We start from the raw sequence: 12,271 nt of genomic DNA, 5'->3' as shown, positions 1-12,271 counted from the left end.
CATTCAAATACTATTCTGAAAGAAGACAAAACTTGACCTTTGTGATCCCTGTATTAATAGGTCTGTTCATAATTCAGTCTGTGTGTGTGGAGAAGCATCCATGTGGAAACATGCAGGCCTGTGAGATATATAGCCTTTCCCTTTACACATTATCTGACCCTATGAATCCTTTTCACAAAAGAAGGCTTTATGTATGCATAAGTTGGGCGGGAGTGGGGGGATGCACACTCTCATTGTGCTTCAGAAAACACACACATTTTACTTATCATTCTGCAGGAAAATTCTGCATGGATTTGGAAGGATGGACTGAAAGCACCAAGAGAAATGGGGTTGATGCTAAAAAGAGTATCTACCTTTGTTTTAACTTGGTTAAGTCAGATATTTTTCTTTCTTTGCATAGATAAATATACTTGTTTTCCGTCTTTTAGTGCCTTCTGCCATGGGGTTGCTTTTACCGGTATGTTATATGGAATATGTGTTTATGCATATTTTATGGGTGTTCATAGCACACTATAGGTATTTATATAGGAATTAATGTATACACACTCAGCACCAAGGAACTAAACCTGTCACAGGTTTCTCTTGAAGCAACATAATGAGAAACAGTGGATATAGAATGAACCTAGGGACACCCTGTCTATTCTCTGTGTGGCGTTGGCCCAGTCACTCTCTCCTAACCTAACGTTTATTATGCTATAAAATCAGTGTATTTGGTTTTGCTTTGTTCTATTAAAACGTTTTTAGTCCTGCTGGACAAGCAGTATTAACAGCTGTAAGTGGTGCCCTGTGAAACCTGTGGTGAGAACTCAGCAGATTGCCCAAACTTTGGACATAGGACAACAGTACCCTACACTGCTCCTTGCCTCTCCCTATGACTAGCAGAAGAAAAATAAATTATTCAAAAACTAACAAAACAAGTGAGACCTGCTGCACCAAAAATCTGCAATATATCCCTCCCCTGAAAACATGCTCAGGGTTCCACCAGCCAGGGCACTCCACTCTCTCCTCTTCCCTGTGTGCTCTGGCATTCTTTCCCAACTGTCACTCTTCATTCCATAGCCACTGGGCATGCTCAGTTCTCATTGGGCATTTTTTCTCTTGGGTGTGCTTTTTTTGTTTTTTGTTTTTGGTCATTAGGTTTTTAAAGCAGGTTTTGAAACAGGGTACTCCCTTTGGTTTCTTAGTGATTCCATTTTCTCAACAATCTTCTTGGCACTCACCACCTGTTAAGAGTGATACTGTTGTCCCTCAAAGTGCCGCTATCAATACCAATAATAAAGATTAAAAGAGGGGCTTGTATATTATAGTGATGCCAAATGACTGTGATCACTGAAGGCCAGTCTATTCAGAGCTGGGGGTAGCCATGACTATCTACTACAACACTTTACTGTTTCCATAAGAAAAAAAAAATATAGCCCTTCAGTTAAATGGAAGAAAATAAAAAGTGTATTCAGAGACCCCTTTGGAATGTAAGTTAAAGACTTCATCCTTTTAATAATATTTCAATAACTTGTCCCTTTAAGTTTGCCAAAGAGGAAATCAGAAATGAAAATGGGAAGGGCAGACCACAAGAAGAAAGGAAAACAAAGAGCATGAGGACTCCTCAGCTCCCTTGCTCAGGTAGTTTGCCTTCAGCCAACCCATCAGACAGTCCATTCCCAAGGACTAGGAAGTGAAGTGACTGGTGCTTCTCACAGCCACAGCTCCTTCTCACACTTGGTTTGCTCAGAGGCTGATAGTGGTAGGTCCTCTCAGTACTCTAGCTTCTTTTCGCTTCCTCCCACCTAGTTCCTGAAATAGGAACTTCTTCCCATTCCTACCCCAGATTCCATCCAAATTTCCAGGCCTAACTTGTGGCAGTCTCTGCCAAGTTCAGCACAATGAAGGGCACTTTTCACAAGTTTGCTTCCCCAGCAATCATAAAGAGAACTAAGGTGGACATACATATACTGGCATTGGCACCATCGTCGATCCTACTTAGTGGCAAGTTTTAACATGGTATCAACACATATGTTATATATACATTTTATTAGCACAATACACTATATGAGGAACTGAGAATGGGTTTTGTTTTGTTTTTTCAAAGCTAAGGCTTTTGTCTTCAGAATACTTTGGATAAAATCTTCAGCAATGAAAACAAAACTGAAATTAAGTTCCACTAAAATCTATAAAATGTACAGAGCAATCCTAATCCTTTCAGACAGACTTCTGAAGGGGCTTAAAATGGGGGCAAAGTGGGGCTACGTATCCACCTGGTGGACCCCAGGCATAGCAGTACCACCACCAGTGTTTTCACTAGCAATGGATCCTGAAATAGTACGTTCTGGGGGGATGTTGGGAGTAGCTTGGGATCTGCTGAATCCAAAGCCCCTACACTCCTTCAAAAGACCTCCGATCAGGCCTGTTAACTACGCCAGTGTGGAGATGCAGTAGATCTTTTTTCTCCCATCGAAACCAATGCGTGGGTTTAAATAAAAACCAGAGGACTAAAAGAACCCCCATCTCCCCGACTCCTAGGATTGCTCTCTTGTTTATAGAATTACTCTAGAATTAAGGATTCTAGATGCATAAAATGGGATAAAAATACCTTCTATCTCAGCAGGAGACATCCTAACTTGCTATTGCTTTACCCTTTCCTACTTTGACAACAAGCTGCTTAAAAGCATTTCTGGTATAAATTTTACCTTTGTCAATAATATGTGAAAAGGAGGTATCAATAAGGAATGGGGGGAGGAGCTTTGCATATGCTAATTTTAAATATATAATTTGCTATTAATGCAGCAGAACATTATTTTTATTCAATCATCAAAAAACCTGTTGATTTAAAAGACCAGAAGATAAAGCTATCTCACGTTGGTCAAAAAACTCCACAAAGCCAGGAAATTGGAAGCTAAGGCTGATGCCTTATCTGATGTGCCCCGTGATCAGTCATGATATTTTGCAATGTCATAAATTGTGCTTGCTTACAACTTACCCTCCATGAACCCATGATTTTCCTGGGTCTTTCAGTCCCAAATCCAGATTGGGAGGATAAGGGAATATGAAAACAGCATTCTATAAAATATGGAAGCTATAGTGTCTTTACAACATGTTTTCAGAAACACTTTTGCATAACCAAGGTTTTTCTTTTTCTTTTTTCTGTTAACTCCCTTTTCTCCTTCAATCTTTAACCAATCTTCCTGAAATTTTCAGGTTATGTAAAATAGTCATTTTTTTCTGGCATGTGTGATTTCCAGGAAGATTGCTGAATCCCTTTCAATTTTAGTAAAGTTATAACAACTCATCCCCCTAATCTCTATTTAACCCCATGGAATCCTTATTTTACTGATCACCTTATCTATTGGAGCCACAACTGTGGGCTCCAATAATTTTGTTCATAATAAAGTCGAGTTTGAAATAAAGAGAGACATAAATTATACAGATTTGTAAAATATGCAGCTAGTAAAAAATAATAATGGGGAACATATTTCCAAAACACGAAAACATTTTTAGCTAGGATCCAGAGGGCCCTGTATGTATACATGCAAAGGACGTTTGCAGACATAAGGAAGTGGCTGACGTTTCCTTCCAGTGTCAGCATCCCTCCTCCCAAATTCATGGGTTGATGCTGCCTGATTTGGGGGTAGGGGGTGCTAGAAGTCGATAGCTCACAAGTTGCTTTGTGAGCACATAACACTGTGGTTTGAACGAAAACCACTTTATGGTGGTATAGGCATGAAAGATGTTATTGTATAGTATTATTATTATTATTATTGATTTTTCTACTGTCTCCTGAGAAGTAGAATAAATTCTAAATTTGGATTACTATTTAGGAATAATAATTAGTGATGGGATTCTAAATAAATGTGAAGCATTGCTAGAGTTCAAGCTATAAGGTAGCAAGAAAAGATTTTTTACTTAAAGTATTCTAATAAACTTAGAAAAATTCCCCAATCTTTTCTCTGAAAGAATATGGTTTAGGTACTCCAGACATCTACATGAAGATAATGCTCCACTTTTGCTTTTCAGCAATTTTGTATTATTTCATTTATAGAATATGCTGTCAAGTTCACAGCATGAAGCTTTGCAAGGAAAAGGCTTGATTTAATAGTTCTTCATTACAATATTTCGTGTCGAATCTTATGATTAGCACACTATGTCTTGACAATGCAAACTACAGTTTTCCCCTACAAATAAGAACTTAGTTAATATTTTCCTTTGAAACAGCAATACAATTGTAATGAAAGTTAAAAAAGAAGTAACTAAATTCTTGTTTGAATTATGTAAGATGTAGCTCGGTTGAAGGGTTTATTCATTTTGATTGCTTAGAAAAAATGTATTATACTATTTACAAAGAAAAAACATATTCAGATTCTGAAATACAACTAAGCAATACATAATTAGGGGCAATTAATGCACACTTGGTTTCATGATGCAGCCATTTGTTATCAATACATATGAAGATATGAGCCAGAGCCACATCTGTAATCAATTTGGGGAAGAGCAACATTTCAGTGGTAGAGCACATGCCTTGCAGGCAAAAAAACAGGTTCAGTCCCTGGCATCAGCAGATATAGCTGTTAGTAAAGTCTCCTGTTTGAAACCCTGGAAATATACTTACAGTGAGATAATATGGAGCAAGATAGACCAATGATTTGACTCCATGGCAACTTCCTATGCTTTCTATATATTTTCTATATATGGAGCAGGATATTAACAACAACCACAACATGGGGAAAACATCTTTGCAATAAAGTGCAATGTTACTTGGACAAAATCTTATGTGCTTAATAAGTGTGATTTTCTTATGGAATACAACATTCACTTACTTCATCTTGTTCTAAAGATAATTCTTCCTTTTTCATTGATAGAATGCTTTTGTCTGTGATTTTCTTTTTCTGGCCATCAATAGCAGAATCCAACTGAAAATATGACAATATTTGTGAAAAGAAGCAACAATTTCTATCAAATTTAATGGTCCACATTCAACAGTAGATTTCCCCAATTTTCCTATGCTCCATAGGGGAACAGGACTATAACTTCCTATCCTGTCCACCGGGCACACCTGTCCCATTAGACATTCACATGAATGGGCATAAGATGTTAATAGGGTGTAATTTGCCTCATATAATTTGGGGACTGACCACATAATTTGAGCCTACATAAGTAGATTTTTTCATGTGTATGTCCTATTAAACCCTTATGCCTGTGTATGGATATCTAGCGGAACAGATGCACCTAGTAGACTGAGTGAAAAAGGTGAAATATTGCTTTTGCATTGTAAAATAGGAAAAGTTTCAACTACTCCAGGCTATAGTTCTAGCATTAATTAGATTCATAGGGAAAATCCATTGCCTGTTAAAGTCAGCTGCAAACATGCTAATTTTAATTAAACTACAGTATGTATAGATAACAAGTTGTATCCAGACTTTGTGCAAGAAGAAGTCCACTCATGCAATGGGGGGTGTCCCTGTGCACTTCTCCCCATTGCAGCTCCTCATGCCACATCCTGGGCCTTTCTTGAAGAGCCCCTAGCCCTCAGGAAAAACTTGGAAAGGGGAAAATTCCTGCAGTGGGAAAGCCCTCGCACACAAGAGACCTTCCAAAGCATAGATACAACCGACTTTCATTTATTTTCCATTTTGAATTACATTTATTTTAGTTACAACTAGATAAAAAGTCATCTTCACACTTTATGCATCCAAACTTTATTTTAAATTAGTAATTTTGGAAGTATCACTATGATTGATAACTGGCAAATAGAGGGAGAAAACGTGGAGGCAGTGACAGACTTTGTATTTCTGGGCGCAAAGATTACTGCAGACGCTGACTGCAGCCAGGAAATCAGAAGACGTTTACTTCTTGGGAGGAGAGCAATGACAAATCTTGATAAAATAGTTAAGAGCAGAGACACCACACTGACAACAAAGGTCCGCATAGTTAAAGCAATGGTACTCCCCATAGTAACCTATGGCTGCGAGAGCTGGACCATAAGGAAAGCTGAGCGAAGGAAGATAGATGCTTTTGAACTGTGGTGTTGGAGGAAAATTCTGAGAGTGCCGTGGACTGCAAGAAGATCAAACCAGTCCATACTCCAGGAAATAAAGCCAGACTGCTCACTTGAGGCAAAAACTGAAGTACTTTGGCCACATAATGAGAAGACAGGATACCCTGGAGAAGAGGCTGATGCTAGGGAAAGTGGAAGGCAAAAGGAAGAGGGGCCGACTAAGGGCAAGATGGATGGATGATATTCTGGAGGTGACAGACTTGACCTTGGGGGAACTGGGGGTGGCAATGGCCGACAGAAAGCTCTGGCGTGGGCTGGTCCATGAAGTCACAAAGAGTCGGAAACGACTGAACGAATAAACAACAACAAACACTATGAAATAGGAGACTGGCTAAATGAAGCTCACTTCAGGACTTGAGCTATAGCATCTAATACTTATTTATTTATTTATTTATTACATTTATATACCGCCCCACAGCCGAAGCTCTCTGGGCGGTTTACAACAAGTAAAGAAAACCAGTGAGTTTGGATATAAAAATCCCAAGTTCAAAACTCCTCAGAGGCAGCAATCCTAGGGCCCATGAGATTGCTCATAAAATCCCTCCTGAGGGTAGAGCCAGCGCTCCAACCTTGGAAGGAGGAATCAGAGATCTGCCCCCTGTTCCCTCACAGCCAGTGTGGAGAGAACCATGCCAGCTGTTCCTCCAAGGCCAGCAAAACAACCTTGGAGGAGGAGGAGGAAAGGTGGCATTCCATTGGGCGGGGAGGAGACCAGAGAGGCCAAGATATCCTGAGCTTCCTCCAAGCTCCTTCCCTTCCCCTCCAAAATGCCCCAGCAAAAAACAGTAAACATGGAGGACAGGGAGACAAAGATCACCTCTGACATTCCTCCAGCCCTGGCAGCTTCAGCCTGGCAGGGGACAGGAATCTCAGAAGCCTCCAGTCTCAGAGGCAGCTTAGGTTATGAAACTTTTTGAATTGCCTTAGACCTGTCAGCAACTTGCTGATGAAGGAGATATATCTGTCACATGATTAGGCATTGGTGTACCAACTGGACTAAAAGTCTAAGTAATATTACTGGAGGTACTATGGATAGGTAATCTTCAGAATAGAAAGGATGAAGCCATCTTTCTTGCAAAATAATAATAAGAAAAAAGATTCAAAGGATGATTTTAACAGAGTACAAACTGGGAGAATATTTTAGTACATTGTACTCTCTTATCAATGTTATCAAAATATGGATTTTGCAAACAAGCATTTTAAAATATCTCTATATACTGTTGAGAATTAAGCTGTTTAAATATATAATATGTGTATACAAATTTAAATAAAAGTTGAGTCAAGAGTGTATATTTTCACACTGGGAAATTATTATGCAGTGTTAATAGCATCTCCTTCAGGTATCTAGACATAATGATAATATGCCTCTTTTTCTCTTTTTTAGGACACAATTCTCCTGTCACTTATGCCTAGTACATATCTACTTTTGGCATAATTTAACTGGAAGTGCTATTTAATAGATCTCTCTTGTTAAGACTGCATGAAATCCTAGTTTGTTCTTTCTAGCTTCTTATTTTATGGGTCACTATTGTACCTATTGTGTCGGGGAGGGAACAAGAAAGCCTGCATTTCACATACACAGCAGTTTTGCAGCTTGTGCAAAATGTGGCCGCTGGATTGATAGTGAGGATCTGAGCATATAACACTGATTCTGGCCTGCTTGCACAGGCTGCCTGTATATTTCCAAGCCCAATTCAAGGTGCTGATTTTGAATTATAAAGCCTTACAAGGCTTGGGAATGCAATAGGTTATGGAGCAGCTCCCCTGGTTTGAACCTATACCCATATACTATAATCAGCATCTAAGCCCTCCTCTGAGTGACTCATCCAAGGGAGGGTGGCAATAACGGAAAGGGCCTTCTCCGTGGTGGCCCCTCCAACTGTAGAATGCTCTCCCAAGTGAGGTCCATCTGGTGCCAACATTGGCATCTTTTTGTCACCAGTTTACGACTTTCCTCTATTCTCAGATATTTGAAAATATATGATGAGGCCTTTTTGGTTTGGTTTGGTTTTTTAAATCAGGTCCTGGTAGGGACTGCAGCCTGTTTGTCTTCTTAACATTTCTCTTCTTAAATATGCTTGACCAAAAATGACTTGGCCTTATCTTTCAGAGTGGCATTATGGAACATTTTTAAAACCAATCTTTATCATATGTTCTCTTTACAAAAACAATATATGAAAACTTCATAAATCCAAAAAGACCAGCACTAATAGATTTTCTGGGGAAGAGCATTTGCCATCATTACAGCTCCCATGCCAGCATCCTTTCTTTTTTTTTAAAGACATTTATAGTTTGGGCTGCCAGCTGGACACACACACACACACACACACTACAAAGGCTCATTTTATTAGTTTTACTTTAAAATATCTCAATATTCCGACAACAAAATTGTGCTTATACCCAAGTCAATGTTTAACATCAGGACAGCAGAAGCAAGCTCCATGAATCATGATGGTGCTATGATTTAGGAGTTGAAAATGAAAAGCTGCACAAGCTCAGAGCATTTCTTTTTAATCAGAATTGCAAACAGTTTTTTTGGGGAGTGTTTTTGCTCCAACTTATCAGGAATGTAGAAACAATTGTAAACCATGGAATAGAGGTGCAGAGGGGGGAAGACAAGTGTTAGTTGTTTGCTTCACAACAACTGAAGTAATAGAGATGGTCATCTAAAGGGGAGGTGATGAGATTATTAAGTTTGGGGGTCTAATATTCTTTACCACTCTTTTACTGCTGCCAAGGAGTAAAAGTGAGATGGGGGAGGAAGGAATGAGATAGCAGCCCTGGTTGAGCATTCTTCAGCCCCATGAACTGTATGTAGCCAGGCTGCTGTGCCCGGCTACATACCAGCATTAGTAGTGTAGATTATCTTTATTGTTTGCTTTTGGGGACCTGTTAATTTTGGTTTTGTTTAACACTTCTTTAATTTTAATATTTAATTCCTTTTACATTTATTGAATTGGTTTATAGTTGAACCTTTTATTGACATATTTTGTAAGGAACGGTTTTTTCTTTCAAATGTTGTCCTTTGATAAGTTGTTTGTCGTGAGCCCCTTTGAGTACAGTTTTCTGTTGAAAAATTAATTAATTAAAATAGCCAGTTTTAGCTATGTTAGAAGCTATTTTGGGAATTTCTATATGCTGCCATTAGGCAATACACTATGGGTTATATCCAACATTGCCCTCATGCTGGGACACTTATTCAAGGGGAATTCTTTGTCGTTCCCTTCTAGCTGCAGTCCTCTAAGTGCTCCTAAAAACTTTTCCTGAAAGTCATTTAAACTGGATACATTTTGTACCTGAGTTTAAAATGTAAAGTATGGAGTAACTCCAAGTATCCCATGTATACCGCTCTAAATATCTTGGGTTATATCCAATGTCAGTCCTAACAATCAATACAACCCCTTGGAGGAAAGGCGTGATACAAGTGTAACAAACAGATTGAAATACATGAATATTGCCAGTACGTGGCAGATGTGTGCTTAAATTTCTCTCACTGAAGGCCATGGGACATAAGGTTGGAATGGATGGTTCATAATATTCTAATTAATTTGAGATATTCATATTGGTTACCAAATAGCACACAACTCATGTGTAGCTCCAGTCATTCTGAAGTATGCTTTCCATACAGATCAATACACTTCCGTTTAAATACTGTGATAATCAGTCTCCATATGTATTGACGGGATTCCCCAATGGTCTGTTGCTAAACAAAGGAGTGGGACAAATTACTTATTTATATATACAAAACATGGTGATAAAGGCCAGCTGCAGGTATTTTTTGGAAAGTGCATTTTAATAAGGCCCTATTCAGTGGGGGAACAAATGGAGTAAAAGCAGTTTGAACTACCATGTTTAGTGGAAAAGCGCTCTCTCTTTCTAACAACAAAATCAATCATTTGTCCAGACTGTGGGGAGTCAAAGTTACTGAAAAGAGATCCATATATAAAACAAGTCAATAACTCATTGTGTGTTATTGTTGGGCTGAAGAAGTCTGCTTTCAAAAAGCTGGCCCTGCTTTTCTCCGAATGAATGTCACTGTTTTCAGAGAGTGGGAGAGAGAGTTTTTGTTTCTAGCTTTTCCTCACTGCTATTTACTTATGTATGGGAAAGAGAAATGGCTCTTCACTACCCCTAGAAAATAATGCCCTACATAGTGCATAGTTTTGTGTTATGGCTATTTGGGGAAATGCCTTATTTTGATATAACTCTTTTGTGCTCAAGATTTTGCTATTTTACCCAGTCATTGGAAATGTTTACTATATCAGATCAACATATTTCTTTCACAAGAACATTTTACAACAGAGGCTCAAATATTTCAAAATCAAGATTTGAGGGGGGATATGGGGGGAGGCCTAGATTTTAAATCTATTGTGCTCAATGATTAATGAATAGGATTCTGTGGAGCACTAGTTCTAAACTTTTACAGACTTGGGACACATACATATCTATCAACTTGCATGAGCATACACACACCTTTCTCCTTTGCTCTGTGTACTTTCTAGTAATTGTACAAAAGAGGAGAGTTGCAGCGGACAAAGCTTGTTGTACAGGAGTGACAAAGGCTGCTCCTGCTGGAATGCACAGCCTCCTTTGCCTCTGGTCACTGTCTCTTTCTGACCCACTTTCCTGCATCTTCTTTGCCCTTGCAGCCATCCGCCTCATTTGTGCACACCTCCATTTAATCCAATTGGCTGTGGTGATCCACATGATTTTGTTTACATCATCACATCAGATGTCATGTCATAACTAGGGTGACCATATGAAAAGGAGGACAGGGCTTCTCTTTAACAGTTGTATAGAAAAGGGTATTTCAGGAGGTGTCATTTGTATGCATGCAACACCTAGTGAAATTCCATTAACTGTTGTGATGAAGAAGGAATTTCACTAGGTGTTGCATGCATACAAATGACACCTCCTGAAATACCCTTTTCTATACAACTGTTAAAGATACAGGAGCCCTGTCCTCCTTTTCATATGGTCACCCTACATGACACCATTAACAAAATCAGATGAGTTATTACAAATTAAAAAACAGTGTGGATAAATGGGACTATGAGGGCAAAGGAGGAGGGAAATAGTGCCTAGAAGAACAGCATCAAAATAACACTATGTGTCAAAATATTCATAAAAAAAACCTAAAACGGGAAACACTTTTCAACAGAAAAACAAGATGAAGAGACGTAACCAGACAAACAGTATTAACTCAGCTCTAATTAAAAGCCAATTTCTTTTTATAGGCAAAGTAAAGGCATGCAAACTGTAAGCATCACTTGCGATACTTGCACTGAAAGTAGATATATGTGAGTAAAGCTGCCATAGAACTACATGCTTAAATGGAAGTGGGACTTGCATGTCTGTCAAATTTTATCTATTATTTAGGCTTTTACTCACCATATCCCCTATATATGCAAGTAAAAGCCTAAATAATAAGCTCTCTCATTGTGGGCCAATCAACATGACAACACATTCAGAAGTGTTTTCTGGTTTTATCTGGATTTTCATGAAATCAGCATTGGTCCATCATCAGCACATGAAGCAAGACAAGACTCTACCTAAAAAAAACCCACTTTCACATGTCAAACTACACTTTAATCTGCCTTACTTTGGGGTTGGGTGGACAGAATCCTGTCAGTTGAACTGAATGTCATGCTCAGCCAATGATAGAGGCTTGTTCCCTGCCCCTATCCATGCTCTCCATGGAATTTTAATGGAAGCGCTTAACCAAGCCCCTGTAGTTTATCCCACACCTCTCACCCCTCACCCACCATTGGGTTTTTCTGAAAGGTTAAAACACCAATACATATTGTGAATTGGTAAAATGGCTACTTCGCTATTTGGAATGCTTGAAGCAGCACTACTGTGATATTATGAATTATGAATGGAAAAACCAGGCAGCCACAATGGAGAAGTAGCAGCCAGTAAAGAGGTGAAATGTATAACATTTTTTAAAAGGAAAGGAAAAATTAACACTGGAAAAGGGAGCAGCAGGAGAAAGTGCCTATTGCATTACATATAGTGCAATGTGAAAAGGAGGAGGAGGAGGAGGAGGAAAAGAAAAGAAGAGGATCAGCAAGGTGAAGTCCAATACAGTGAGCCAGCACTATTTCACAGTACTGCAATATACTACAAAACTTGGCAGCCTTTTGCTGCTCCTCTGCGTATTCTTTAGTTCTATATGAAAGATGTGTAACCCTATAACAGCAAAGTAGCAGCTCCACCTGCCAT

At 38.9% G+C, this 12,271-nt stretch overlaps 1 protein-coding gene across 1 annotated transcript in view; it reads right to left on the bottom strand.

Annotated features, from left to right (window-relative positions):
• The window catches only part of DCDC1 (doublecortin domain containing 1), a 282,616-nt gene that overhangs the window by 169,981 nt on the left and 100,364 nt on the right, over positions 1–12,271 (bottom strand). The window contains exon 8 of the mRNA XM_063118422.1: positions 4,809–4,901. Coding sequence (XP_062974492.1) covers positions 4,809–4,901 — 93 coding nt within the window. The remainder of the gene's footprint in view (positions 1–4,808; positions 4,902–12,271) is intronic.

The sequence above is a fragment of the Elgaria multicarinata genome, chromosome 2 (genome assembly GCF_023053635.1).
Source record: "Elgaria multicarinata webbii isolate HBS135686 ecotype San Diego chromosome 2, rElgMul1.1.pri, whole genome shotgun sequence".
Taxonomy (NCBI): domain Eukaryota; kingdom Metazoa; phylum Chordata; class Lepidosauria; order Squamata; family Anguidae; genus Elgaria; species Elgaria multicarinata.
This window is presented reverse-complemented; position numbering and strand designations above follow the sequence as displayed.